Source organism: Onychomys torridus, chromosome X (genome assembly GCF_903995425.1).
Source record: "Onychomys torridus chromosome X, mOncTor1.1, whole genome shotgun sequence".
Lineage (NCBI taxonomy): Eukaryota > Metazoa > Chordata > Mammalia > Rodentia > Cricetidae > Onychomys > Onychomys torridus.
The window spans coordinates 51,253,843-51,281,817 of record NC_050466.1 but is presented as its reverse complement, the minus strand read 5'-3'; the positions used below and the strand labels follow the sequence as shown (position 1 = coordinate 51,281,817).

The 27,975-nt window shown below is 46.5% G+C and overlaps 2 protein-coding genes across 6 annotated transcripts; both read left to right on the top strand.

Annotated features, from left to right (window-relative positions):
• Positions 1-25: 25 nt before the first annotated feature.
• On the top strand, positions 26-24,176 carry Haus7 (HAUS augmin like complex subunit 7). 4 transcript variants are annotated; one of them, XR_004943688.1, is made up of 10 exons: positions 26-422; positions 1,154-1,269; positions 3,267-3,334; positions 5,479-5,540; positions 10,920-11,011; positions 11,495-11,653; positions 11,789-11,885; positions 12,328-12,537; positions 13,053-13,228; positions 13,531-13,596. XR_004943688.1 is itself a non-coding variant. In XM_036174654.1 (10 exons), the coding sequence occupies exons 1-10, from the start codon at positions 306-308 to the stop codon at positions 23,053-23,055; spliced, it is 1,107 nt and encodes a 368-aa protein (XP_036030547.1). In that variant the 5' UTR covers positions 29-305; the 3' UTR covers positions 23,056-24,176. The 4 variants fall into 4 exon arrangements, 2 of the variants coding, with proteins under 2 accessions (XP_036030548.1, XP_036030547.1); XR_004943687.1 differs by having other exon boundaries at positions 13,053-13,238; XM_036174654.1 differs by lacking the exon at positions 13,053-13,228 and adding an exon at positions 22,985-24,176 and having other exon boundaries at positions 29-422; positions 13,531-13,645.
• Positions 24,177-24,288: 112 nt separating this feature from the next.
• Trex2 (three prime repair exonuclease 2) lies at positions 24,289-26,858 on the top strand. 2 transcript variants are annotated; one of them, XM_036175150.1, is made up of 2 exons: positions 24,289-25,254; positions 25,882-26,858. In XM_036175150.1, exon 2 carries the CDS (start codon positions 25,916-25,918, stop codon positions 26,624-26,626), a length of 711 nt encoding a protein of 236 aa, XP_036031043.1. In that variant the 5' UTR covers positions 24,289-25,254; positions 25,882-25,915; the 3' UTR covers positions 26,627-26,858. The 2 variants fall into 2 exon arrangements, with proteins under 2 accessions (XP_036031043.1, XP_036031044.1); XM_036175151.1 differs by having other exon boundaries at positions 24,289-24,611; positions 24,723-26,790.
• Positions 26,859-27,975: the final 1,117 nt, after the last annotated feature.

Here is a 27,975-nt window from a genome sequence, read left to right as displayed (position 1 = left end):
CTTCCCCGCCGCCTTCTCCCGAACTTCCTCCTGCCCCGCCTTTCAGCCCGCCTCTGTCCTGTTCTCGCCCTACCCTCTTCTCTGCACTCTGCCCCCTGAGGCGCGCGCAGACAGTGGCCGAGCTGCAGCCCAATAGGAAGGCTCAATGAGAAAGAGGGTGGGCTTCTGTCGCTCCAGTCTGACGGGTGGCTCCGCCCCTGCCGCGCGCAGGCTGGTGGGCCGAAAGACCCAAGAAACTGGTGTGCAGTGCGGCTGCGGCCTGTAAGTTTGGGGGCGTGAACGGGTTGTGGTTCAGAACGGAGAACATGGCGGAGAAGGGTGTGGCCGCTGCCGCTGGCGGCGGCTCTGGTTACAGCTACTATGAAGATGTGAGTGATGACCGCGTGGTCAAGGAGGCTGTGGAGGTGTTCGAGAAGCTGAAGGTACTGTGAGTCAGGGACTCCAGGATAGGAGACCAGACAGGGCCCTGCCTCAGAGGGCCTTCTGGAGCTTCTTGTGAAGGATCCACAGGATCCACAGTGGTGGGTCCTGGCAGAGCCCTGGGGGCGACTTGTGGATCGTTTGTCTTAGCTTGTTGGGGTTCTGGACCTCAGCTCATGCAGTCTCAATAGAACTTTGCAAGATTGAGGCTGAGAACTTGGAGCATGTGAAGAAATGGATGTCGCAGGCCCCAATCTCAAAGAGCTATAAGTGGGTGGAGTTGGGTTTGGGGGACTGCCAACACATTGCCTTTTGTTGGGTCAGAGACTTAAGGTACATGCAGCAGCGAGGAAGATGACTATAAAGTCAGGGAGCTATCCTAGGTCCGTTGCCCCCTCTAACCTCCTTCCCATCTCCTGACTCAGCGATCACTTTCAGTCTCCCTCCATTGCCTGCCAGATTTAATCTTCGTCTTTCTAACCCACTCTTAGGCATTTTCCTGGTTTTGTGACTATGGAGCCTAGAGGGAACACACTTAAAAGTGGTGGGGCAGCAAGTCACAGGGGACTTGGGTAAAGATTGGAAGGACTTGAACTTTTGGCAAGACCAGGAGGTGCTTATGTCTGGCACCATGCTCTTGGTGGTGGGGAAGCAGTCCTGAGCACAAACTGACAGAAATGCATTGCTACTCTACAGTAACAGGCTCCTTCTGACTTTCCTTTTCCTTGCTTAGGGTGTAAATTGCCCCTTTCTCGAAGGTCTGTATATTACAGAGCCAAAGACAATTCTGGAACTGCTGTGTAGGCCCTCAAAGTACCGGTTGGACATACTAGAATGGATGTGTATACGGTAATGTCCTGTGTTTTTTCTCTTTTCATGCATGGGGTGTCTCCTGTGGGAGATGGGAATATGTCCTCTCAGAGGATTCCATAACCCAGCTAGCTCCAGGAGAGCAGCTGGTTACTTAACAGTGCCAGGTACAGAGCCTTGACCAAGATGGTGGGGAGGTGGTCCAGGCAATATAAGATGAGCTTTAATGAAAGCCCTGGACTTTCAATTGTATTTGATATGGTCCATGTTTACTGAGTTTTGATTACTGTTGGCTTGGTGGTTATCTGATGATCAGGGAGGGACATTGTCCAGAAACCCAGTGACAGAAAGCAGCCTCCTAGATTGTTCCTCTTCCTCACCCCAACTTGCAAAGAATCAAGTTTTTTCTTAGTATATCCTGGGGGTAGTGCTTCTTAGGCAGCCTGGGCCCAGCCTTGTCTCTGCTACAACCCTGGGGCAAGTATGGCTCCAGGGAAGAAAAAGTCAATCCTGTTCAGTCACTGTGTCTTTTTCCACCACATTGGGTCAACAGGCCCAGATACTGTCACCCAGGCCATACATATCACCAACGTGATGACAACAGTAGATAGTCCAGGCTCCCAAAGTCCCACAGAAGGAACACTTTGCTGTCTGTGGGGTGCCTGCTTTACCTACATCCATAGCTCTTAGTTAAGGTGACTAGCTCCTTAGGCTGGTGAGGGGACAAAAGCATATTCCAAGGCTCTAGAGCCAAACCAGGGATAGAGCTCAGGGCCGGACAGGACTTTCCAATGAAATGGAAGTTGTTGGAGGACTTCTTCCTTACTGTTGTCTATGGAACCAGTTCTACCCAGCTAGGAACTCTCTCAAGGCCTGATGCTTACTGAGGGCCTCATTGTTATGCTTATCTGTGTGCCTCCTTCAAGGCCTGGGCCTAATGAGCAGAAACTTTTCACAGTAGGAGCCTTCAAGTGTTTTAAAGCAGAGCTGAGCAAGGCTTTTTCTATGATGGGCCAGAAACTGCTCCAGCTGTCTTGCCAGGAACATAGACAGGAGCAGGAATGGATGGGGTGATGTAGCAATAAACTTGAAAAAAAAAAACAACCACGAACTGGGGGCCCATGTGTGGCCTCATCCCTCCTTTAAACTATGTATTGAATTGGGGTTTTTGAAAAGTGTAAAATGAAGCAGAACTCAGTGGCACACACCCTTAATCTGGGAGGCAGAGGCAGGTGGATCTCTGAGTTCGAGGCCAGACTGGTCTACATGGTGAGTTCCAGGAAAGGCACAAAGCTACACAGAGAAACCCTGTCTGGAACGAAACAAAACAAAACAAAAAAGATGAAAAGAGTGTAGCTTTGGTGTTAACTAATAGCAGAGGCGACCATTGTTCCTTCATTATATACTCACTGACCTTTTTTGTGTTGGTCATTGCCTAGAGATGTGCTGGACTCCAAAAGTACCTAAGGGAAAGCCAGTTTCTGGCCCCAGCCAGCTTTGACTCCCAAGAGAAAAGAGTCCTGTGGACGTGTAGGGCACATTGGCCAAGGAGGCTGAATGGTTCCTTGGAAGGCCTTATAATCAGAGGTGACCAGGCTGAGAAGGAGTGAGCTGAAATGGTGACTGGTATGCCAAGGCTAAATGGGACCCAGTAGGTGCACATTCAGGCCAAATTGTCAGGTTCCAAAGTCTCCTGCAAAAGGCCACACTCTTCCCTTCTTGTGTACCCATCAGTGTTCTGCCTGCATGAATGCTTGTAGGCCAGAAGAGGGCACCAGATCTCATTACGGGTGGTTGTGAGTCACTATGTCAGTGATGGAAATTGAACTCTGGAAGAGCAGCCCGTACTCTTAACTGCTGAGCTATCTCTCCAGCCCTACACACACCACTTTGTGTGTGTGTGTGTGAGAACCTTGAGTATTTCTGAGGGAAATTTTTCTCACTGGCATTTAGAATGTACAGGTAATTCTTTATTTAGAGAGTAGGTATGGAGGGGTGGTGAGTCAGGCTCCTGACAGACTGCCATTTTCCTACAGGGTCTGTCCCTCCTTGCAGGACAAGTTCAGTTCACTGAAAGGAGCTGCAGCAGATGTGAAGATACAGGGTAGGTCTCTTTATTTATGGGAACGTGGCATTTGATGATAAATTCTGGACAATTTTGAGCTTGATCTTAGTGTCTCACTGAGTTGTAAAATTTCCAAATAGTACATAGGTCCACCATAGCACTGAGAGGTAGAGAGCATGGTTCTTTCTGATGTCATCAGAGGTCTTTCTTCACTCGTGTGTGTGTGTGTGTGTGTGTGTGTGTGTGTGTGTGTGCATATTCTGTCCACATGGTATTTCCATGAGTCTCTGATTGTTCTTCGATGTGATTTGCCTTGTAACTTTATTAGTTTGATGGTTTTTTGGTAGAAACTCTCTTTAACCTGATGTGAAAGTTAGATGAAAGTGATCAAAAATGCCATTTGTGTAAGAGGGTAGTTTTTTTCCTTCCTTGTAGTGTGGCCAAACATTGAAAAAATTTAAAAAGGCTAAGCTTTCCATCAGCCTGTGTGTATTCTAAGCACTGCAGGGTGGGCGAGCTGGACTTGAGCCCCAAACTGTGCACCAACTGGCATTGCTAATCAGTTATCTGGGAAGAGTTGCCCTCTTGGATGCAGTAGGGTATTGGGTCTCAGAACAACCAGGCCTTCATGCCATCATCCCTGTGTTTCCTGCTGTCAGGATTCCCCTCATAGGCTTGGAAGCAGTACTTGAGTTCTCTGGTGCATATGGGAAAGCCCTGGCCTGCAGACTGCCCTCATCCATCCATAGTTTGGACTTCACTAGATCCAGCCTCACTTCCCTCTTTGAAGATGAAGGTCTTTGTCTTGTTCACCTCCTCGGAATGTGTTGAGTACTTATCTGAGTGGCAGTAGAAGAAATGAGGACAGGTAGTGGTTAGTTCTTGAGTTTGGCTGACATGTGAAGCAGTGTTTGAGGTACTAGGGTACAATAGTGAACTGTACCACCCTTGTATAACTTAAGTGTTAGATGATGGGTAACACAGATGATGAACAAAGAAGACTATAAACTTCTCAGTGGTAGGGTGGTGAGAAGGGTTGTAAACTGCAGTTAAAGGAAAGGTGACTTAGGGAGAGTTGGAAGAAGGGTGGTCTTATTGTCAGAAGACGGCAGAAGGGAAGAACTGAGCCAAGCTGAGAGTAGTATCCAAGGCAAGGGAACAGCAGATGCAAAGCACTGCTGTGGGCTATGCTTGGCAGCTTTGAGGAAGAGTGGGGAACAAAGATGGCTGGGGTGGAGGGGATAATGAGGCATAGGAAATCAGGAGGGGATAGGGATAGGTCTTGCTAGGCCTTATGGGCCATGGAAGGCCATTGGCTTTTATTTCAAGGAAGGCTTTGTTTTCTATTGGGTTCATCGGGCTTCCTGGGGATACAGTAGTAAAAAATAAGAACACCCAGGCAGCAGCACAGCTCTTGCAGTGACTAAGGCAAGATACTGGGGAATGAGTGGAAAGGTATGCTCAATAGGATTTGTTGAGAGGAGAAAGACAGGGTCAGAAGGGTTTAAGGGCTGTAGTTGAAGCAGGCTGGCTTGGGGGCACAGTGGCATCTGCAGAGTATTTCCAGGGCCACACAGATTCTTTGCCACTTCTTCCAGTGAGTCTTCGATAGCATGTTCTACACAGGTTTGCACCTGCTCTGCTGTTGCTAAAGCATAGCCTGGCCTGTGAGGGGGTAAAGGTACTTCCCAAATATTGGTGCTGGCCTGAAGCTTTCTGGCCTTTGTTTATATACTAGATGGCCATATAAAGATGTGCTGAATACCCTGGAAGATGTGGCTAGGTGTTCCCTGTTCCTTGAGGGGCATCAGACTCCTTACCTGTAAAATATAGTGTAGACTCACCTTCAAAATGGCATGTCAGGAGAATGGGCCATGAAAGACATTTGGGACATGGACAAATGTGAGCCGTGGGTCCTTTTGCGTTAACCTTATGAAGTCTCTAAAAGGGTGGCATATGGTCCATGTTGGAGGCCTTCTAATTTCTGATGGCTTCTCAGGCAACTGGCCATTTATATCTGACATGCAGAATATGGTGAGTAACTCCCTTATTCACTTCCAGGTATGGAAACACATCTAGAAAGAGAAGCCTTAGTATACTATATGCTCTAAGTTCTGGGATGTCTTGTATCCTACTCTTTTTGGGTGGGTGTCTGTAGTGACAAGGTCTTTGTATTCTAACAGAGATGGTGAAGCTAGGCTATGAGCTGATGTTGTGTGCACCAGATGACCAGGATCTTCTGATGGTAAGAAAGGACCTTCTTCTGTCCCTGCAGAGGTTGTACATACTTTTGTCCTGGGCTGGTGAGTGGATGGGAGAGGCCTCTGGCTCCAGAGCCTGCATGCCTGGCAAGACTACTTCTCTAGGCATTCGTAGGTTAAGCACTGCCAGAAATCTCTGAGGGAGATAGACAGAATGGGGAGGCCTGTAGTGGAGATGGAAATACAGGCACATATCTGGCTCATGATGACCAAAAGGACAGAGTGCAACCTGTCCTCACTTGATATGTCATACTTGGCTAGTATCATGGTAGGTGATATATAGTATCAAGATAGGTAGTATATTCTAGTAACTGTCACACCCATCCTGAGCAGACTATTTTTTAGCTCTATTTCCCAACCTGCTGACAGAAAGTCACTTGAGATCACATGATGGCAGAACTAGGCCTCCAACTCAGGACTGTGGCTCCCAAATCCCTATCTGAGGTGAGGGTCCCTGATCCACCTCATAGTTAAATCAGAGAAAGCCTATCCTATCCTTAAAATGTCTAAATTTCAAATAATTATTTCCAGTTTTTTTACTATTGTGGATGATGGGGTTGTGGACAGTCTGTGTTTTTGCTTGATCCCCATTGTCATATCTCTTGAATATGTGCTAGGTATGTAGTGATTCTGTGTTTTCAGTTTTGAGGAACTCATGAACCTTTTTTGGTGGGGCTGTACTTCATTGTGCTGTTGAATCTCTCCAGTGAGAGGGTTTTGTTTTGTTTTTGTTTTTTGTTTTAAGTAGAGCAGGTTCTTGCTACTGGCCCCATGTCAGCCTCCCTCACTGTGGGAAGATGTGTTACCTCAGTAAGCTAACACTGATAAGTATAACTTTATCTCCCAGTATCCAGTAGGCTATGCTTCTCTTGTTCTGTCTTCTGGTTGAAGTTGTTACATTGTTCTTTTCTCTTTTGGTTCTTTGCTGATACTTTATGTTTTTGTTTCTTGTTCATAATTGCTTTTCAAGCATTTTTCTGATGGCTACTTAAGACTGTCAGTTCATTTGCCTCTCCGTAATCCCTGTATAGGCATCTAATGAACATCTTTTCTCACATAAGTTGAGGTCTTCATGTTTTTTCATGTGCTAGATGATTTTGGATTTTTTTTTCTGGACATGCTAGCTATTATTTGGATCTTGTTAAATTTAGTGGAGAGTAGAAATCCACATGTTCCAGCAGACTCTAGGCTTGCTTTAGTTTATGCAGCCAGGTCCACCCCTCCTCTCTGCCCTGAACTTCCACTGTCAGCTCACCTTCTTCCCATCCATCCTGCACGCGCCACCCAGTGGTCAACCTGAGACCTGGGCCTGGCTTCACTCCTGGCTTAGTAATCAATCAGCTGTGCACAGACAGGGCTGGTTCAGAATTCCTGAAACTGATTTGTGGAGCCATTTCCCCCATCTCTTTCCTCTATGCCATATCTCCAAGGCTTTCAGTTCCTCATAAATGGCCTTTTCTATCCTCTAGCTACAAGTCATTTGCAAGACTGATTCGATAGCAAAAAGGCAGAGAGGAAAAGCTAGTAAGAGTCTCATGGAAAGATGTTTTTTATCACTGATCATAAGAGCAATGAAAATTAGAACTGCAATGGCATGCTTTGCTCATACCATGATGTCTAGAGTTACAAGGGAAATAATACAGGCAACAAGGATGGGGAGATAGGAACCCTCATACATTGCTAGTGAGACACTACTGTAGAAGACAGTTAACACATGTGTACTAGAATTCACTGTGAATGTTCATAAATGTATCATAGTGGCTCAGAAATAGAAATAACCCTAATACCCTGTAGATGTAATAGTCTTAAATAAGAAACACAGAGCCAAATGCAGAGTTAAAAGCCCAAGAGGTCAGAGCAGTAGCTGAGAGCTGAGACTAAAACTGCCTTCTTACCACCCATTGCCGCTGTCGTCCTTCCCCTCAGAAAGATACCTACATCCTGTGTGTCTGTCTTTTTATTGACTTTCTGTTCTGCCTTCTCATTGGTTGTAAACCCAACCACATGACTTCCTCATCACTGCCTGTCTATACAGACCTCCAGGGTATTGAGATTAAAGGTGTGTGTCTCCAAACTGGCTATGTCCTTGAACACACAGACTCTGCCTGCCGTGTGATCAGATTAAGGGCATGTGCTACCTCGGCCAGACTTCTTTATGGCTTGCTATTAGCTCTGACCCCCAGGCAACTTTATTTATTAACATACAATAAAATCAGCACAAATACAATATCACCATAATACCCACCAACTGGTGAGATAATTTTTAAAAAAGGAGACGTTATAGTTATATGTGACAATGTAGATGATCTTTGAGGATGTTTATGCTAAGTGAAAATCAGATAATAAAAGGTAATATAAGGTCATAATAAAAGGTCACATATTGCAAGATTCCTTGTATATAGACTGTTCATAAGAGTTGAATCTACAAAGAAAGATAGGTGCATAGTAATTGCTAGGGAGGGGCCAATAAGAAATGACTTTTAGGGTTGGGGATTTAGCTCAGTGGTAGAGTGCTTGCCTAGAAGCGCAAGGCCCTGGGTTCAGTCCTCAGCTCCACCAAAAAAAAAAAAAAAAAAAAGAAAGAAAGAAAGAAAGGAAGGAAGGTAGGAAGGAAGAAAGAAATGACTTTTAGTGGGTCTAGCATTTGTTTTGGGGTTCTAGAGATGTTTCTAAAATGTGACTATGGTGATGGAAAGATAGTTCAGTGGTTTGAGTACTTGCTGCTCTTCCAAGGGATAGGGTTAGAATCCTACTCTCTACATGGTGGCTTACAACCACTTGTAATTCTAGTTTCAAGGGCTATAATGGCCTCTTCTGGCCTCCTTGGGTACTTCACATGTAGCACACAGATACACATGCAGGCAAAACAGCCAGACACATCATAAGTAAATAAATTTTTAAAAATTGACTATGGTAATGGCTACTTGGCTCTTTGACTATCCTAACAATCATTGTACTATACACTGTAAAATTCATGGACTGCATTAAATTTTAACAAACAAACAAAAAACAGTGTAGCCAAATGAAAAAAGAACATCTAGGAGAACAGCAAGTAGAAAGGACCTGGGGTGGGTGGTCTGTGCTTGATGTGTTCAGACAACTGTTAGAAGGCTGGTTAGGCTAGAGCATAATGAAGACAAGAGAAGGGAATAGAACAGATTGGGAAGATATGATGGCCTTTGTAAGGCAGAAAAGGGTTTAGTGTGTGTAGGGTGGTGGCCTAGGGATCTTGGAACTGAGGAATAGGGGTTTCTGTTTAGTCTAACAGTAATAGCTATGGCTAATGTGTGAAGATAGAGTGGATAGAATGGACCCTGAGGGACCTGTTGGCAGGTTACAGCAGTGGCCAGGCATGTGAAATGATAGCTTGAATGGCAGTGATAGTGGAGAAAGTGGAGGAGTGACTAGATTCAGCCAGACCCACTAGATTTGCTGATATAGTAAGGTAGAGGCAGGGGCAAGACCTAACAGTCATAATCTGGGAAGGTCTGAAGAACGAATTCACAAAGACTCATACTTTACCATATATTGGTGAGATTATTAAGGCCACTCCACATAGTTAAAAGGGAGGTTTATTTTGTGGGGTAACTTACAAATGAAGGGGTAGGTTGCAGGGTCTGGCAAAGGTATAGGGCAGTCCGGCGGTGTTCTCTGGAGAACTCTGCTCGGTTGCGTCTCGTGTCCCGGAACCAAGAGAGCCACCTCCTCCTGCTCCTCGGTCTTCTGCTCCCTCCTCTGCCCCGCCTTGTGGGCGTGATCATTACTGAAGCCTCAATGGAGGTTGGAACTTCCAGGCCAATGCTGGGATGGCTATCCACTACAACCATATCTCTAGATCATCCCAGAGTGTGATTGTTGGTTCTTGCCTGTTGCTGGGAGGCAAAGAAGAGATAGATAGGGTATAGTATAGTGATGGGTTTAAGTAAGGTGGCCACAGACCAGCCTGCTGGAGGCTAACCCTAGGGTCTTAGAAGTGCTGGATCCTGATCATCCAGCAGGGTTGTTTGTGGCTTTAGAGAGCTCATAGGGAGACATGGACCAGGACTACATGGCGGAAGTCTGTGATGATGAAACTAAGCAAGCTACACAACCATTCTAGGGCATTTGACAGGGAGAGGTAATGGAGCCAGCTTTCTATTAAGTGGGAATGATAGGCTCGGTGTCCCAGGCCACTGACCAAAGCCTTGTGAGGTCTTGAATGACAGTCACACTTGTGTTTTTGTCTGGGCTGTCTCCAATTTAAGCAGTGTACTATCTTTTGCCCCATACTGCTTTTGCAGGTGTATTTCTTCGGCAAATGGGGAGACTGAGTCAACAAAAAAGTAAAAATGTCCCAGAAGCCAGTGTCAGGTTGAGGACATGAGTTGGGGGCATTGGAGTGGGTCTTGCTAAGTCACTCTTGGAGGTGGTAGTGAATAGTGAATCTTGGAACTGCTTCCCCTGAGACTACTCCTCACCAGGGGCCATTTGGCCCTTTCCCTTCAGCATCTGCATTCACTACTGGCTTTCAGTTCTTGTTTTTGTTGAAAGGGATTTTGTAAGGCTGGTAATCGTGATCTAGTGACTCTTTGATTATTCTTCCTCAGAACAGTATGTGCCAGGCCAGGGTGGTAAGAAGGTACACTTAAGGGATAGGCCTTGCTTGGTTCCCTGTTTTCACAGGAATTTGTGGAGCAGTCATGGCCTCTTAGATAGTGTCTGCTCCTAGGGAATCATTGACTTTCTAGAAGAAGGCAAACCTTAAACTCTTCACTGCATCACCTGGGCAGATAGGCAGGCAGGAGACCTGGTCAGCCCTGCATGAGTTGCTGCACAGAAGCCTGTGACCTTCCTGATGGAAGGTCTAGGACCCTGCTGGAGAACAGGCCACCTCTAGGCCTCATGCTATGCCTGTTGGCCTCTGCCATTCTTGGCCAGGATGGATTGACTGAAGATACCAGGTGTTTACTTGGAGGTGTCCCTGGTGAATAGGCCACCACCAGATTCCTATGAGCTCTATTCTGCTTTAGTAGGCTCTGCTGCGTGCTACCACCCATTGAATAAACCTTCCCTTCTGGCTTTGTGACAAACTCACAGTGTAATATGTTTTGACAACATTTTGCATTTTGCATTTGCAGTGTGCTGTCAGGTGTCATTGCAGCCTGAAATGTGGCCTTGGAGCACTTTGTGGCCGAAGTCTGAGGATGCTATTGCTGAGCCAGTTCAAGAGGCTACCAGCAAGGGTCAGGGACAGGGTAGAGGAACTGTCTGGCCAGGCCTCTTGCCATTGGCCACAGCAAGGGCAGCATAGGATTGGGCACCTGGAACAACTGTCTAGGCCTGGCCTGGGTCTAGTGGCAAATGTGTGTGACTTTCCCTGCCAGGGCCGTGAGTGTCCCCAGAAGCAGCTGCAGTTCATGGACCAGTTGCTGGATATGATGAGGAGCCTGGCCACTGGATGCTCCAGTAGTTCTAGGTAAAGGTGTCAATGGCACAGGCAGGTGTCCTTGACAGCTAGTCTTGGTCTTAGCTATGGAGATGGTAGGGTGGTGAGGGAATGTATCTTCATTTGGGGTCTCTCTGACCCCCTATGGTGACAGTAGACACATAATTGGTCCATGAATTATAGGACTGATAAATTGCGACATCTCCCCCTAGTCACTGTCTTGGGGGTTGGGCTGGCTGGACAGAGGTCAGGCAGTGACCCAGCAAGGGGTAGCTGTGTCTCTAGGATGTTGGGTCATGGCCTGAGATCCCTGCACTATAGACCTTGGGGGAACTAATCTATATGTATAGGAGGGAAATTAACACCTGCATGTCTGCAGGTATGAAGACATCAGAGAGGTCAAAGCAAGCAGAGGCTGGGAGGGATGTAGGCAGTAGAGCTCCCCATCTTGGGACTGCTGCACCAATGCTTCTGCTGATAACAGTGTACTCAGTGTCTGTCCTGTTTGTGTAGCATGAAGGAACACCTTGAAGACACCTCAGAGAAGAATGAGGCATTGCTGGGGGAACTCTTCTCTAGCCCCAACCTGTGGGCGATCTTGAAGCCTGAGAATGACCCATGGCCTCTGGACATACAGTCCTCACTCAACAAGCAATGTGATGACCTGCCAAAGTAGGTCTCCAGGAGGGCTCTACCTAGTGTCACCCGAACTTGCTTCTGTTCGCTAAGGCAGACTTTACAGTGGTCTATTGCCTACAGCAGCAGTAGCAGAGAGCTGACAGTGTCCCTCCCTTTTTTCCCCTGCAGGGCTGGCTCCTCTGCCAAGTCAGAGGGAGAAAAAGTGGCAGATCTAGCCAGGCAGCTGCAGGATAGTGCTACTAAACTTCAGACACTCCGAGACCAGGTGAAGGGCACCAGCTCTGGGGACTTTGGGACTTGGGGTATAAGCCCTGCTGAGTTCTAAGGCAAGTGGTGTCCCCCTCAGCATGGTGTGCTGTGAGGCTTCAGTGAGATGCCACAAGAGTATGGAGGTAGGTGCTGAGGGTCTGAGCATGAAAGGAAAGAATGTATTTCAGATTGCAGCTGTGCACCAGGCACATGTCTTACCAAGTTCAGCCCTACTGGCATCTGTTAGCCAGGCTAGATATTTGGCTATGAAGACTGAAGCCTATGCAAACATTAGCCTCAGAGTTGAGGCTCCATTCACACTCTCTATCTCCTCCTTTATGGAGACTTTCTTACTTGTGAGTGTGCTATGTTATGTCAATTTGTGTTATGTAGGCTGGCATCAGCCCAGGCTGGCTAGGCAGGGCAGCCTCAATTGACTGTTACCCTTGGTTTTTCAGTGCTTTGCACATCATAAAGCAGGGACTGACACTAGTACCATAGACCAGAAGCTTCGTCTGGTCATCTCCGACTTCTACCAGCTCATCTTGGCCTTCCTGCAAGTCTATGATGATGAGCTTGGAGAGTGCTGCCAGCGCCCACTACCCAGCCTGCACCCAAGTGGCCCCATCATCCAAGCTGTCTATCAGACTCTGGCTTCCTGTGGCCAAGTAAGACACCTCTCTATCTCTGTGCTGCCCAGCATGTCAAGAGCACATGCCCACTAGGCTTGAGCTCAGGACCTTGGCAGCCTCTGATGTCAGGTGTAGGGCCTGGGAAAGAGCTTGAGAGGACTTGGCCTGGGCTCCTCAACCAATTATATGGTAGTACTCTGGGTCTGGGACCTTTGTCAGGTGAGGACAAACATTTCCGGTGCCTTTGGTGATGAGAGCTGATGTGGACACTGTCTCCAAGAGATGCCCCCTGACTTAGGAGATTTCCATTCTTACTTCTTGTACCCCCAGGGAGGTGCATGCATTGCCTGCATTGGGTTCTACTTGTCTCAGTATGGTGTCCTGGTCCTAGTTTCTATGCTTGTGTTGTTTTCACATGCCCACAGATGCCATGCTACCTCTGATCTTGTGTCTGACTGAGTACTAGGCCAGACAGACCAAGATAGGAGGCAGTTGGGTATGTGGCTAAGCCATTGAGTGAATGTGGCTCACTTGACTCTCCTGTATTTCAGGTTCTCAGAGGCCAGGCTCAGCAGCTGGACTTAATTCTCATTACTGTAGCTGCAAAGTGTACAACTGACTTTGGCTCACAGTGCCATGATGCTGATTTTAGGTTATGACGAGAAAACCCAAGACTTCCCAACCTCTCATGAGACTCTCCCAATAGTGGGAAGCTCTCATCACAGAGGTACTTTTTGGTAGGATATTTCTTTTTCCACCCTTCTGTTTGCTTTGCTCAGGCTGGCACAGCATGTAATGAATGCTAGCATGTTACTAAGAACTGAGGGCTGCAAGAGTAACGTAATAGTATGGAATCACCACTGAGCCAGGAAGGAGACTTAGGTTTGAAAGGCAACTCTCCAGCTGAGAGTTCTCTTTCTGTTGGCTGTCTTTGGGGGCTTCAGTGTAAGCTTGGGTTGGAAGCAACAGATGCCATCTCTAGGTCAGACTAGCTTCACTGATGCCTGCATGCCTTCTTCATCTTGGCAGTTGTTGAGAGCAGTCATGGAGATTGCAGACACCTCTGCTGAAGCTATGGAAGCAGCAAGGAGGCAGCAAGGAGAGCCGAACTGTTGGGGCAGCAACAACTCTGGGATAAGCCTAGGTAAGTGCCTGGGGCTGAGGGGCAGTTGTCCCTGCCTACTTCACCCAAGTATGCTCCATGGCAGGGTCTCTTCTTTCTGTACCAGGCCAGTCCTTGGGAGACTGGCTGCTTAGTTTTTTATTTTAATGCTCTTCTTTCCCTTGGGAAAAAAAAATGCTTCCAGCATTCCTGACAGGAAATTAGAATAACTCAGAGATGTGTAGAGAAATGAACCACATTCAGATAACCACAGGTCCTGGGTATGAGAATTTTCATCAGTTGCTTGCTATCCTTTAACCTATTTTCATTTCCTTTCTTTTTATATTATTGCTATTAGATAGGAGTAAAATTGTATCTGAATTTAATTTTAATTATACCCCTCTTCCCTAAGTTTGTTTTGTTTTTGTACTTTTTTTTGAGGCAAGGTCTTTCTATATAGCCTGGTTTGCTTTGAATTCATGGTAATTCTCTTGCCTCAGCCTTCTGAGTACTGAGATGAAAGGCCTGCAACACCATGCCTGGTCCTCCATTAATGAATGTGGCTGTGTTTCAGTAAAATTTCATCTATGAAAATAGGCAGTCAGCCTTGGTTTGTTGATCCTGCTATATAGTGCTACATCTTACCCCATGTCTTTGACTTTCTATTGCTGTGATAAAACACCATGACCGTAAGTAACTTGGGGAGGAAAGGGTTAATTTTATCTTTTTTTTTTTTTTTTTAATTAAAAAATTTTTTTTCTTTCCTTTTACATACCAACCCCTGTTCTGCCTCCTAGATTCTCCCGCTCCCCCATAACACCTACCCCCATTACACTCCCATCCCTTCCTCATAGAGTGTAAGGCCTCCCTTGGGTGGTCAACACAGGCTGGCATATCAAGTTGGAGCCAGACTTAGCCCCTCCTCCTTGCATCAAGGCTGAGTAAGGCATTGCCCCATAGGGAATGGGCTCTAAAAAGCCAGTTTGTGTACCCAGGATAAGTCCTGGTCCCATTGCCAGGGGACCCACAAACATGTCAAGCCACATACTTTCACCCACATTCAGAGGGCCTAGTTTGGTCCCATGCAGGCTCCCCAGCTGTCAGTCCAGAATCCATGAGCTCCCACTAGCTTGGGTCAGCCATCTCTGATTTTTCCCATCTTGATCTTGTCCCCACTTGCTCTTATAGTCCCTCCTCCCTCTCTTCAGTTGAACTCCAAGAGCTTGGCCAAGTGCTTGGCTGTGGGTATCAGCATCTGCTTCCATCAGTCACTGGATATAGTTTCTATGATGACAATTAGGGTAGTCACCAATCCGAGTGCAGGGGAAGCCTAGTTCAAGTACCTTCTCCACCATTGCTATTAGTCTTAGCATTTTATCTTATAGTTCCACACCTCAGTCAGAGAACTGTAGGAAATCAGGGCAGCAACTCAAGGCAGGAACCTGGAGGCAGGAACTGATGCAAAGGCCATGGAAGTGTAATGCTTATAGGTTTAGTTAGCCTGCTTTCTTATAGCACCCAGGACCACCAGCCCAGGGGTAGTACCACCTATAGTGAACTGGGCCCACATCAATCATCAATCCATTTGGTGGGGACATTTTCTCAATTGAGGTCCCAAACTTCCCAAATGACTCTAGTTTATGTCAAGTTGACATAAAACTAGCCAGCAAATGCTGCTCTAAATCTTCATCCCACTCTTTGTAGTCTTTAGGACTTGTTTCAATTGAGGGTTTTTTTGTTTATTTGTTTGTTTTTGAGACAAGGCCTGACATTGTAGCTCATGTTCACCTAGAATTTACTATATAGCTTAGGCTGGCCTCAGACTCACAAGCAATCCACCTGTTTCAGCCTCCTGAGTGTTGGGATGAATAATATCAGCCTTCATACCCAGTCAGTTTGAGAATTTTACAGACACCACTGCTCTGAGATATGTTTTTTAACATATCTCCCTGTGTAGACATGTGCCAGTTCTCCAAGATGTCTTCCTGGGAGTAGTGTTATTCCATCCTGTTACATTGCCTGCTCCCCATTTGATGTCCCATAGCTGCACATTCCCATCAGCACCAGCCATGACTTGGCTTGGTAGCTGATGATATGTAGGGCATGTGTAACAGCATTTTGCTGCATGTTTATTCTGTATCTTAGTACTTATAGAGTTGCACATTTGCATACATTTATTGATCATTTAAGCTTTCCTTTTTGTGAAATGCCTGTTGAAGTCTCACTTGTAAAAACTTGTTTTCACATTGATTTATAGCTTGTTTTATATATGGTACATAGAGGTCCTTGAATGCTTTATGTAGGATGCTTATCTTCCCCCACAATGTGGCTTATCTTTTCATAACTTGTGGTTGGTCATTTGTTATACAATTTGCATGTAATCAGATGTAGCCATAATTCCTTTATGGAAAGCATCTTTTGTATTTATTGTAGATAGCATTCCACTCTGACAAGGAGTAGGCTTTATAGCATTCGCTTCTGTGGTTAGGTTAATAATCTTCCCAGATTATAGCAAGAGATAGGAGTCCAGTTTCATTCTATTCTATATGAATACACATCTGTCCCAGTAGCTCTTAATGGAAATGCACTCTTTTTCCCATTGGTCTACAAACCCATCACTTCTGTTAGTCATCAAATATTAGTACTACATGTGTGAGTCTCTGAGTTCTCTATTCTAGTCTGTTTCTCTTTTTTTCTGTCTTTGCACCATAGAGATAAGAAAACAAATGACAAAAAATAAACCCATAAGGTAAAATAGTTTCTCTTTTTCCCCTCTCCCCTCACTGGAGATTAAATCTGGGCTTTGTATATGCTGTACAAATAAGTTGCACCTAAGCCCTATTTTATTTCGAGACAGAGTTACTCTGTGTAGCCTAGGCTGTCCAAGAACTCTCTCTGTAGACCAAGCTGGCTTCGAACTCATAGAAATCCTCCTTCCTCTGCCTACCAAGTGATGGGATTAAAGATGTGAGCCACAGTGCCCAGTTTATAAGCCCTATTTTAATAACAGCTTTACTGAACTATAATCCACATAACATAAAACTCAATCTTTTAGCAGTGAACAATCTAGTTTTGTTTTTTTTTTAAAGGATACTCGTACAGTTCATACAATTGCACAACCATCATAGCTAAGTCTGGAATATTTTTTAAATATTTAATTTATTTTTATTTTATGTATAAGGGTGTTTTGTCTGCATGTATATTTGTGCACAGTGTGGGTGCAGTGCCCACTGAGGCCATCAAATCCCCAGTGACTAGAGTTATAGACAATTGTGAGCTATCTTGTAGGTGCTGGGAATTAAAACCAGGTCCTCTGGCAGAGCAACAAGTGCTTTTAACCTCTGAGCCATCTCTCCAGCTCCTAGAATATTTTTATTATCCCCAAAAGAAGTTCTGTACCAGAAGCTGGATGTAATGATATACACCTTTAAATTCCAGCACTTGTGAGGCAGAGGCAGGTGATTTCTGTGACTTCAAGGTTAGCTTGGTCTACTTAGTGAGTTTTAGGAGAGCTGGAGCTACATAAAATGAGACCCTGTCTCAAAGAAAAAAAAAAGAAAGAAAAAAAATAGCAATCTCTCTTCCATTTTTGCCCAAACTCCAGCCCTTGACAAACCCTGATCTGTCTTTCTCTGTAGCCTTGTCTTTTCTGGACATTTTTCTTACAATGAAATTGAACAGCGTGTGACCTTTTGCCTGCCCTTTTTTGCAGAGCACAATTGTTTCAAGGTTTATCCATGTGCTGCATTCTTTTGTATGGTTGCTGTATGGCAGTAATTAATATGTAAAATATTTTTCTTTATCTATCAAGAGACATACATTTTATATAAATGTTCCTTCATTTTAACTGTTATGAATAATGCTGCTAGATTTTTTGTGTGAACATGTATTTGATTCTCTTGGGTCTAAAGCAGAATTGCTGGGTCATATAAACATTTTTTAAAATAAAATATTCATTTTCTCACCACTTGCCTTTAGGATTACAGCTAATAACCTAAAACCAACTTAATTTCAATAGTACACAAAAGTTGTGCCATGTCCTCTAAAGTTATTTTAAATTGAGATTGAAGTTTCATGTATTATATGTCCATCAACATGGATTTTTAATTACTGATTCATGCACTTGCATTCAAAATTAGAAGAAAATTACAAACAAAAATATATTTATGTTAGTTATCATTTGTCTGTCTTTTTACTTTTATTGGTGTTTGTTTTGTTTAAGACAAGGTCTTACTCTATAACCTTAGATGGTCTGAAACTCACTATACTGATGATGTTGGCCTCAAATATTCAGGGAATCTCCTGCCTCTGCCTCCCAAGTGCTAGAATTCCAGATATGAATCATAGACCTGGCTTTCAATTTCTTTATTGATGTAGGCTGATAATCACTATCTAGTGATTTTTAGACGATATTCATGCTTTGTAGGGAAGGTCCACCAGTGACAAATTGCCTCATTTTTTTGTTGATCTTAGAATACCTTCTTTACTTTCTCCTTCACTAAAAAATTCAATGTAATATTTTTATTAATTCTCTGAGAATATTATACATGTATTTTGATCCTATCCAATGATCACTCTTACCCTTAATGTCTTCCAGATTCATCCGTACTCTTCTTCTAACTTAATGCCCGCTTTAAAAATAAATCCCACCAAGGCTAATTTGTTTTGTCCATATATATACTTTTGGGTGTGGGGCCATTAATTGGAGCATGGTTGACCTACCAGGGAGCATATTTTTTAAAGAAAAAACTGCCTATCCTTACCCTAACATCTGTCACCTGTCAATAGCTCCATCACTAGGGGTGGGGGCTTTTGAAGCTGCTCCACCTTCATGCTAGAATGTCAACAGGCTTGATCTTGTGTAAGCAATCACAGCCACTGTGAGTCATGAATGCATCATCCCTCTTATGTTCAGAAGACACTTTTTTGCTTGAGTATTTCCTAACCTCTGGCTCTTACGGTCTTTTCACCTTTTTCCTTGATGTTTTCTGAGCCTTGGAGGTTGGAGGTGTGATACAGATTTTCCATTTGTGAGTTAGCACTCCACAGCACTTTGACTAGCTGTGAGTTTCTGTTTTAACCACCATCCACTGCACAAAAATGTTTTCAGAGGCATCTGATTTTCTCTTTCATTTTTGAAGGATCATTTGGCTCTTTGCTTTTAGATGGCAGTTCTTCCATACTTTGACTATATCATCCCACTGTCATTTGGCCTTCATAGCTTCTGATATGAAACCAACTTGTATTCTTGTTAAAGGCCCTTTTATGTAACAGGTCTCTTCACTTTCTTTTTGTTTTCTGCTTGTTTCTAGCTTTTGGCATTTCGGTTATATGTCTTGGTGTGAACTCCTGTAGGTTTAACATTTTGGAGGTCTTGACTTTCTAGATTCTCGTTGTTCACCAATAGCTAAGCAGTTGACAGCTTTTCCTTCTTTTCCACTTCTTGTTGGCTCAGAGTCTCAGGGTCAGCCAGGAGGAAGACTCAGAGCCTTCTTTGGATTCTCCTGGGCATTTTCACAATGCTGGGCTTTTTAGGTCCTTTTAGGCACCCTGTGGACTGCTCACCCCCCAGCCTTTATTTCCCAGCCTTTCCTTCCAAGCTTTTTGATTAGTATATTATTTCCCCCAACTGTTTCAGTGAGCAGAAAGTAAAGCACTTGACTATAACTATTTTCACTGATTTTTCCCCAAATAGTAGCCTTAGATCATAGCCTTTGTGCCATCTCTTTGGGAACTCCCCCCCTCCTACTAAAGAAAGGGTCTCACTAAGTTTCTCAGGCTGGCCTTGAACTTGTGATACTCCTTCCATCCTCTCCAGTAGCTGGGACTATATAGGCTTGTACAACCAGGCCCTGCTTGGGATTCTCTGACTGCTGACCTTATTTCTATGTTCTGCCCTGGCACACACTTGCCACATGTATATTAGACACTTGGGAGTCTCTTCTTATTTACAGAGCTGCAAGAGGATCCTCCATCTTAAAATTTATTATAGTATTTACCCTAATCACCAATGTCACTGTGGCTCTTACTACAGTCCATATAATTACTATTAGTAAATTGTTCATAATCTATGCTGTTATTACTGCAATAATGATCATTAATAGCCTTAACAGTGTGCCCGCTCACTGGTGAGTAGGGCATACTAGCACTGGTAGCAAGCTTGGGGGTATGAGCTGGGTACCCCCACCCCATGCTTTGGTTCCCAGTGATCTCAGTGATGTGGAGATGGTGAGTAGAGCAGGGATGGGCTCCTGACTCAGCCCTTGCCAGTGCAGATTCCTGATTTGCTTTAAGACAAATTCTTGGGCATTAGACATGCCCAGAGAAAAGGACCAGTATCAAATCCACTCCAAAGCCACTTTAACCTATGACTGCCTGTTTATGGGTTTTGGCCTCTGTGAGAAACTACCTTCCTGTTTCTGTGTCATTTTCCCGCTCACTGATCTGGTACTGAGTCTGGTGACATGTCCCAGAGTAACAAGTAAGAAGCTCATGTGAAAGGCTGTGTGCCTTCTGGCTTATGGCATTGTGTGAATGGGTGACTGTAACAATACCAACATATTTAGAGGACAAAGTGACCCTGCCAGAGCTGAGAATGGGAGAGGATGCCCCGGCCAGCGGGGTTTCAATGGGGGCGACCCACCTGTGGGAGTGAATAAAAGAAACAGGAGACACGAAAGATGACAGCAAGACAGGATTCTGATCAAGCTACAAATTTTATTTTCCTCAGCAAGGCTTATTTAGCATAGGAGGGGAGGGGGCAGGAAGGAGGGAAGGGAAAAGTGGCATGCAGACCATGGAAGGGGTGCAAGACGTGTGAGACAAATCTTGCAACTGGAGATGTTGGCTAAGGTCACTGGTCAGGGGCCATTTATTCTGTTGCTAGGCTACCTGACCATGGAATGCTCTTTACATTTGGTTGTCACGGCACCTGACTGTGGAATGTTCTTATCTTTGGGGGCCTCTGGTTAGTAAACAGGTGTTACTGCTCTGGGATGGGGCAGTGGTCTTATGACTTGTTCTCTGGCCTAGTTAGTACTTTTCCATGGTTCACGTTTGGTTCCTGACATCTTGGTCCCTGACAAGAGGACACAAATGATAAGAAAGATTAACAGGTGTGGAAGGGAGACAGCAAATGGGAACAATTTTTCAGGCCTACAGAACAGCCAAGTGACAGAACAGCCCAAGGGAGTATTGGGGCAGATGCTGTGCTGGTGGAGCTAACCAACTAACCACTGTGATTTTAAGGCCTAGCAGCTGCCCCAGAAAAGAAGCACTCTATAGAGAACACATAGGTGACTTGGTCTCCTGTGGAGAAAACAATGGCAGTGAAAAAGCAAATCAGCTTCTGATGTGAAGTCTACTCCCTTGCTTCTGAGGGTTCATATGATGAGGGCTGGTCTTACTGCTTCTTCCTGAAGCCAAATTGTCCTGTCAGCCATTCCTGCTCTCCATGGAACTCTTCTTCATGACCCCTTCACAGGAAAAAAAATCTCTGAATCTCTGAACAGCATGGGGTGGGGAGTACCCTTTACCCAGGCTCCACATCCTAACACCAGAAGCACTCCAGGGTAGGGCAGGGTAGGGTACAGAGAACCAGTATAATGAAGAGAGAAAACCTGGATGTACAGGAAATTTTGTTTGGATGACTGAAAGCCCCGGTGAGACGAAAGACCAGAAGACAGTGACACATGAGGCAGTGAGTCTCTAGGAATAGAGAAGTGAGATGATAGAGTAAGTACAAGCTACAGGACATAGAAACTGGATCCACAGAAACAGAAATGAAGCAGGTGGGGCTCCTCATTTCAAGTCCAGAGCAGGGGGGAACCCAAAGGACTCAGTCCAGAACCCACCCTGATATAGGGTACAAGGCCAAAACTTCAAGAGACTAATCCAGTATGTGGCCTCAGGAGCATACCTGGAGGCCAAGAACTGCTGAAGTCCACCTATGAGGGTAAAGCAGGCTTTCCATCAGGATAGGGTGAGGCTAAGGGTCTAGAATCTGGTCCTACTCCAGGGATTGATAAAGGCAGATACCACAAAGGAAGGGCAAGGCAGAACACAGCAAAGGGCCATCTGCAAAGGGACACAGTTTGCCACAGGGAAGCTCTCCAACTAGGATACCACTAGAAATACAGCAAACAGGGAAGGATCCTTATGGTGCTGTTCAAGGTGGGCATACTCCCATGAGTCCCAAGCTCCAGAGCTGTCCTTGCGAGGGGAAACAATGACAAATTGGGGCTATCACTGTACCTAATGTCACTGTTGATAACCTTGACATGTAAAAGGCAAAGTGTAGGTAACAGTGGGATTGTGGAAGAGAGGGGACAGGCAGCATGGGTTATGAACCTTCTTTTTCCTCATGAGAAGACAGAGAGGGTAATCAAACTGTTAGGAAATGCAATAGATCTGTTTTTGCCTTAGAACAGTTCTGTGTTGCTGGTTTTGTTACTGTGTGAATATACTGGTATCTGATTAAAACAACCCATCATCTAAACAAGAGCAACTCCTGGGCTTTGAGGTGGCCTGGCCTGAGCCTTGACACTACCCTGGTCAGTGTGACTCAGTCAGAGACCCCTAAGCTGCTAGCTTACCACCAGTCAAGGGTTTCCTGTCGCATGACTCTTAAAGAGTCTTATTAATAAAAACAAACCCGGAGCTGGGTATTGGGGTGAAAGCTGGAAGATCAGAGAAGCAGAACAAGCCATAGCCACCTCACCTCACCAGTTCCTCAGCTGATCCTGTTTCCTCAGACTGGAAGCCTCTGTGTCCTCATCCAAATGAATCTCAGCTGAACTGCTGCTCAAAAGCCTGAATGCTTAACCAGCCAAATGCTTCTAGTTTCTGGTCTTCACGCCTTATATATCTTTCTGCTTTCTGCCATCATTCCTTGGGATTAAAGGCTCACTTTTTGGGATTAAAGGCGTGTGTTGCCTGGCTGTTTCCAATGTGGCCTTGAACTCACAGAGATCCAGAAGGATCTCTGCCTCTGGAGTGCTAGGATTAAAGGCATGTGCTACCACTGCCTATCCTCTATGTTTAATATTGTGGCTGTTCTGTTCTCTGACCCCAGATAAGTTTATTAGGCTGCACAATATTTTGGGGAACACAATACCACCACAGTTTCCCATAGCAGTTCCATGATCAGTGTTTCTGGGTCATGGTAGAAGTTGGACCCCCAAGCTCCAAGCCCCTTAAGGGACCAGGTGGGAGTAGTCCCCTTACCACCTGGTCATGCCCAGGGAGAGCCTGAGAAGAATAGGGAGGACAGGGGCTCCGGAAGGAAGACGGGGGAGTCTTGTATGGACTGCCAGCTTCTACCTCTTTCAAGCTTGCAAGCCCTGAACTAATTTTGCTGTTTGTGTTTCTTTTTCTGTATAGCCGCCAGGATTGATGAAGTAACACAGAAGTACAAGATCCTCACTGACAGATTGCACAGAGACACAAGATAATGTGAGGATAGAAGGCCCTCCCTGGAGCTATCAGGAGGGGCAGTTCCAGTCCTGTTCATGGCCTGCATGGATTTCCACTTGCTTGGTATCTGCAATTTGGAAGAAAGGAGGAAGAAGGAGGTAGAGAAGGCAGGCAGAGATAGATAGGGCAGGGAAGCTAGAAATAAAAAAAAAACAAACCTCACATTCTAAGAAGTTGCCTTCGACTACTGTTTGTTTCTGCTTATCACACTCTTCCCCTCTGGCCTGGGATTCTCAGCCTCTCTTCTTGTCCTCACCCCTGCTATTCTAGGTTAGCCTGATGGCAGCCCTTCTACTACCCCAGTGGACCTTGGCCTTTCCTCTCTCTGCTGCTTCCATTCCTTTCTGATACTACTTTGTTAGTTTGACCATGCCTAGCCTTAGAGGTCTCCACTGTACCCTGACATGACGCCTCTCTCTGCCCCTGTGCTCTTCACCTTCTGTCCTGCCTTAGGGTCCCATATTGGCCCTCTTTGCCATGTCCTTGGAAGCCAGCCTGTTTCTTCCTTCTTTCCTAGGGCACTAGGGAATTCTTTACCATAGCCTGACTGGTTGTCCAGGAAACTGTTCTCTTGGCTTCCCACAGTGACCCAGTATCTTTTTGAGTAGTGCACCCGTCACAGCCACCTCCCTTCCTTCGAGCACCAGAACAGGCATGCTTTGGTGAGGCCCATTATTGCACCTGTGGCTGCCTACCCCACCCTGCTCCTGTAACTGCACCTTTGTTCCCCCTGGGTAGTTTTGGACAGCTGGGTGTCAGGCCCTTCCTGCTCAAACACTGCTGGGAGAGGTTGATGGGCAAGCAGGTCCTTGTTCTCTCCTGTCCTTCTGAACCAACACTATGGACAGGCTCAGGAGTACCTACAGTGGGCAGGTACATTCACCACAACCTTAGAAGGCCAGGCCTGCAGTATTGGATACCTAGTTCTGGAATGAAATTTTCAAGAGAGGCCAAGGAATGGCCTTCTAGCCTTCTAGCTACTCTCACATCTTGATGGTCCCCTCACCTGAAGTCAGGTGAGGCAGGAAAGGCCTTAGAGCAGCATTTCCCAATCTGTGGGTCATGGCCTCCTTGGGGGTTGAACAACCCTCTCATAAGGGTTGATATGCAGATACCCTGCATATCAGATATTTACATTACGATTCATAACAGTAGCAAAATTACAGTTATGAAGTAGCAATGAAAATAATTTTATGGTTGGGGGTCACCACAACATGAACAACTGTATTAAAGGGTCGCAGCATCAGGACCCACTGCCTTAGAGTCTTTGAGGTCTCTGGGTCACCTTTCCACTTCTGAAATTGAAAGAATTGACTCAGCTACACTCATGAGGCTATTTGGGTCAGGCCTCACTGCCTTATGGCCTTCTTTTGCCTGCCTACCCCCCCCCCCCCCCGCCTTCTCCACAACTCTACTAAATAAATGTTTGTAACACATTAGGTCTCAAATCCTTCCCTGAGTGTCAAACCTTTGGGTGTCATACCCTACAGCAGAGATCACCATCCTGGTTGCTGCTGGAAGATGGGGCCACAAGGTGAGTGAGCTGTAAACAGACAGTATCAGCATTGGAGATGTTCCTGAGGCCATCCCCTGTTTACTGATGCAAGACCAAGGCCCTGTCCTCACTATGACTTCCCATTCACAGGCTAAACATGACACAAGTAGATGCCCCTGTCACTCCTGAGATCATGACAACCTCATGAAGGGTACCCATATCTCCACTGATAGAGGAAACCAAGGCCTGGAGAAGAGGACCTGTTGTCTGTGTGTAATGTGTCCCAATATAGGGCTAAGTACTACACCTGGTTTGTCCAGATCTGGCAACTACAACCTAGTCCCTATGAGACTTAGAGGTAGGGCTTGGCAGAAGACACAGCCTTCCACCATACTCTGACTTCCTCCTGCCTGTGAGGACATGTTCCTCATCAGTCATTGGAACCTGCTTGCAGCCAGAGCCTGCTTCCCAGTCTATAAACATGGGGTGTGTGTCCTGGTGGCTGCAAGCTCATGAGGAGGCGGCAAGCAAGCCGGCTGCACAGGTCCTGCGGCCTCAGGCCTCCTGGTTGCCCAACTGGTGGCTGGGGGCGGGCTATGGCCTCTGATTAAAGGCTGCCTGAAGCAGCCTGTGAAGAGACAGGTGCCCAGAAGCCCTGGAAGCCAACTGAAGCCTGTCCCAGGTAAGTGTGGTGGGGATGGGTGGACAGTGCCATGAGCCTGGAGGCAGGTAGAAGCCAACCTAAGGCAGTATTTGTTTGGTAAAGAAAAGGTTGGGGAGACTAGGGTCCTCATGCCAGATTCCTCTGGTGCCTGCTACCCAAAGGTAGAAAGCAGAGCATAATGCCTGAGGCTCCCAGTCAAAGTGTCTCCACTAAGGGGTTGGGCCAAGGCACCATTTGTGAACTATACCTGCCTCCCTCCTTGATGGGGACAGTGGCTAGATCTGGGCCTAGCAGCAAAAGGGAAAGGGGCCTGGGCTAAAGTCTAGGCACAGCAGGCCTTTCTTTTGTGCCTGGTTGGGTGTTAGAACTAAGGTTAGCTGCAGAGAGACCTGGGGAATAGAGGAAGAGGGATGGACAGCAGTAACAGATCCTGATCACTTGATTTTAGCTCCGAGGAGTCCCCTAAAAGTGTCTCTGGATATGAGCTTTAGAAATTATGCCTAGCACCAAAGGCCTCATGAGGTGGGGTGCCGCAGCAGGAAGTGAGGCCCTGAGTGATAGAGCTTTGACTTGAGGGGCCGTGGTCAAAAGGGCCTTTTGCTCCTGTTTCTTTAGCCCTTTGGCTTATGCCACTTGTTCTGGCAGCTTTAGGCTTCACTGTTCCTGTGAGAACATCAGCATGTCTGAGCTGCCCCGGGCTGAGACCTTTGTATTCCTGGACCTGGAAGCCACTGGGCTCCCAAACATGGATCCTGAGATTGCAGAGATATCCCTTTTTGCTGTGCACCGCTCTTCCCTGGAGAACCCAGAGCGGGACGACTCTGGTGCTCTGGTGCTGCCCCGTGTGCTGGACAAGCTCACACTGTGCATGTGCCCGGAGCGCCCCTTTACTGCCAAGGCCAGCGAGATTACTGGTTTGAGCAGTGAAGGTCTGATGCACTGCCGGAAGGCTGGTTTCAATGGTGCTGTGGTGCGGACACTGCAGGGCTTCCTGAGCCGCCAGGAGGGCCCCATCTGCCTTGTGGCCCACAATGGCTTCGATTATGACTTCCCACTGCTTTGCACAGAGCTACAACGCCTGGGAGCCCATCTGCCCCAAGACACTGTCTGCCTGGACACGCTGCCTGCGTTGCGGGGCCTGGACCATGCTCACAGTCATGGCACCAGAGCTCAAGGCCGCAAGAGCTACAGCCTGGCCAGTCTCTTCCACCGCTACTTCCAGGCTGAACCCACTGCTGCCCATTCAGCAGAGGGTGATGTACACACGCTGCTTCTGATCTTCCTGCATCGTGCTGCTGAGCTGCTTGCCTGGGCAGATGAGCAGGCCTGCAGCTGGGCTCACATTGAGCCCATGTATGTCCCACCTGATGGTCCAAACCTTGAGGCCTGAATGCCAGCGTTATCTGTTCATCCAGGCTCTGAGACATGTTCTTGCTCTCTGCAGCACCTGCCAGGCCTTCCTCAGCTCTGGCCTACCTGGCCATAGGATCCTAGAGCCTTCTCTGTGCCCTACCTCCAGTTGGACACCCTTTGGCCAGCCTGGGCTCCTGAAGTCTACTCCTTCGGGGCTTCCACCTTTCACCCCATTTCTCAATAAATATCACCAACTATTTACCTGCTGATTTACTGGCCAGACTTCTCTCTGCCCACACCCAAAACTATTCCACCAAGGCACAGATGGGGGCCATGCTGACCTGACTCTCTGAGGGTGTAGAGGGGAAGATGTCAGTATGCAGGATTCTCCAATGGGCTTATGTTAGTTTGGGGCACTAGACCCTGAGCCCCTGGCCATTTCTCTGGAATGTTTTATGGTCCCTTTGAGTGTTGCCCCTTTCTGCTAGGCCCTTTGGATGAGCAGGCTGAATCTTCCAGGCAGTGAAGTGGAAGGGCTAACTGAGCCTGCAGAGCTAGTCCATGCCTTCTTCAAAGCCCAGCTCTACCTCTTACCCTTGTCCTCCTCTTCCTCTGCTCAGCAAAGTAGCACGAGTGAATTGATATAGGTCACTGGGGAAAACCAGGTATCTCTATTTGTTTGTGGACATGTGGCACATGGATACTATAGGAGGAGGGGCCACCCAGGCAGACTAGAGTACCAAGCTGACCTGAGCTGTAAAGGAGAGATGGATTGGCACATAGAGTACCATCCAGAATGGAACTCATTCCAGGTTTCAGCTCCTTCATGGAGTGATTTGGGTGGGCAACTTCTCACCAGCTGCCCCAGCTGAACTTCAGGTTTCTGGTGAGCTGCCTGTGGGGCCCCACCCTGAGGCACTCCTGTCTTGTGGGAAGTCAGACCAGGTGAGAGCTGTGTCACCAAATGCTGGGGCAAGTAAGAAGGGGTGGGGTGGCCACACCCCAGAATGATTCACATGAGCAAAGCCTCCAGCCTCGATTGAGCCAGCCTGGCCCATTTGGGAAGCTCTAAGTAGGTCAAAATGACTGAGAGGCTTCATTGTGTGTGGTGGCAGGATGGTGAGACCAGAGAGAGCACTGGTGATGGCTGCATCAGAATAGTCTCTTGGCCTGGTTGACACTGAGGACAGTGGACGTCACAGAGGGTTATGTCTAGAAGAGAGGCAAAATTTGATTCATATATTTGTTGTGCTTCTCAGGCTGGATCCTTTTACCTTCTGGCCAGGCTCAGGTGGACAGCCTAGACCAGAAAGTGGTGCCCTTAGAATGCTGTCCCTGCTACTAAGTAATGACAGGCCAGAAAGGCTCAACTCCAGGATCAGCTGC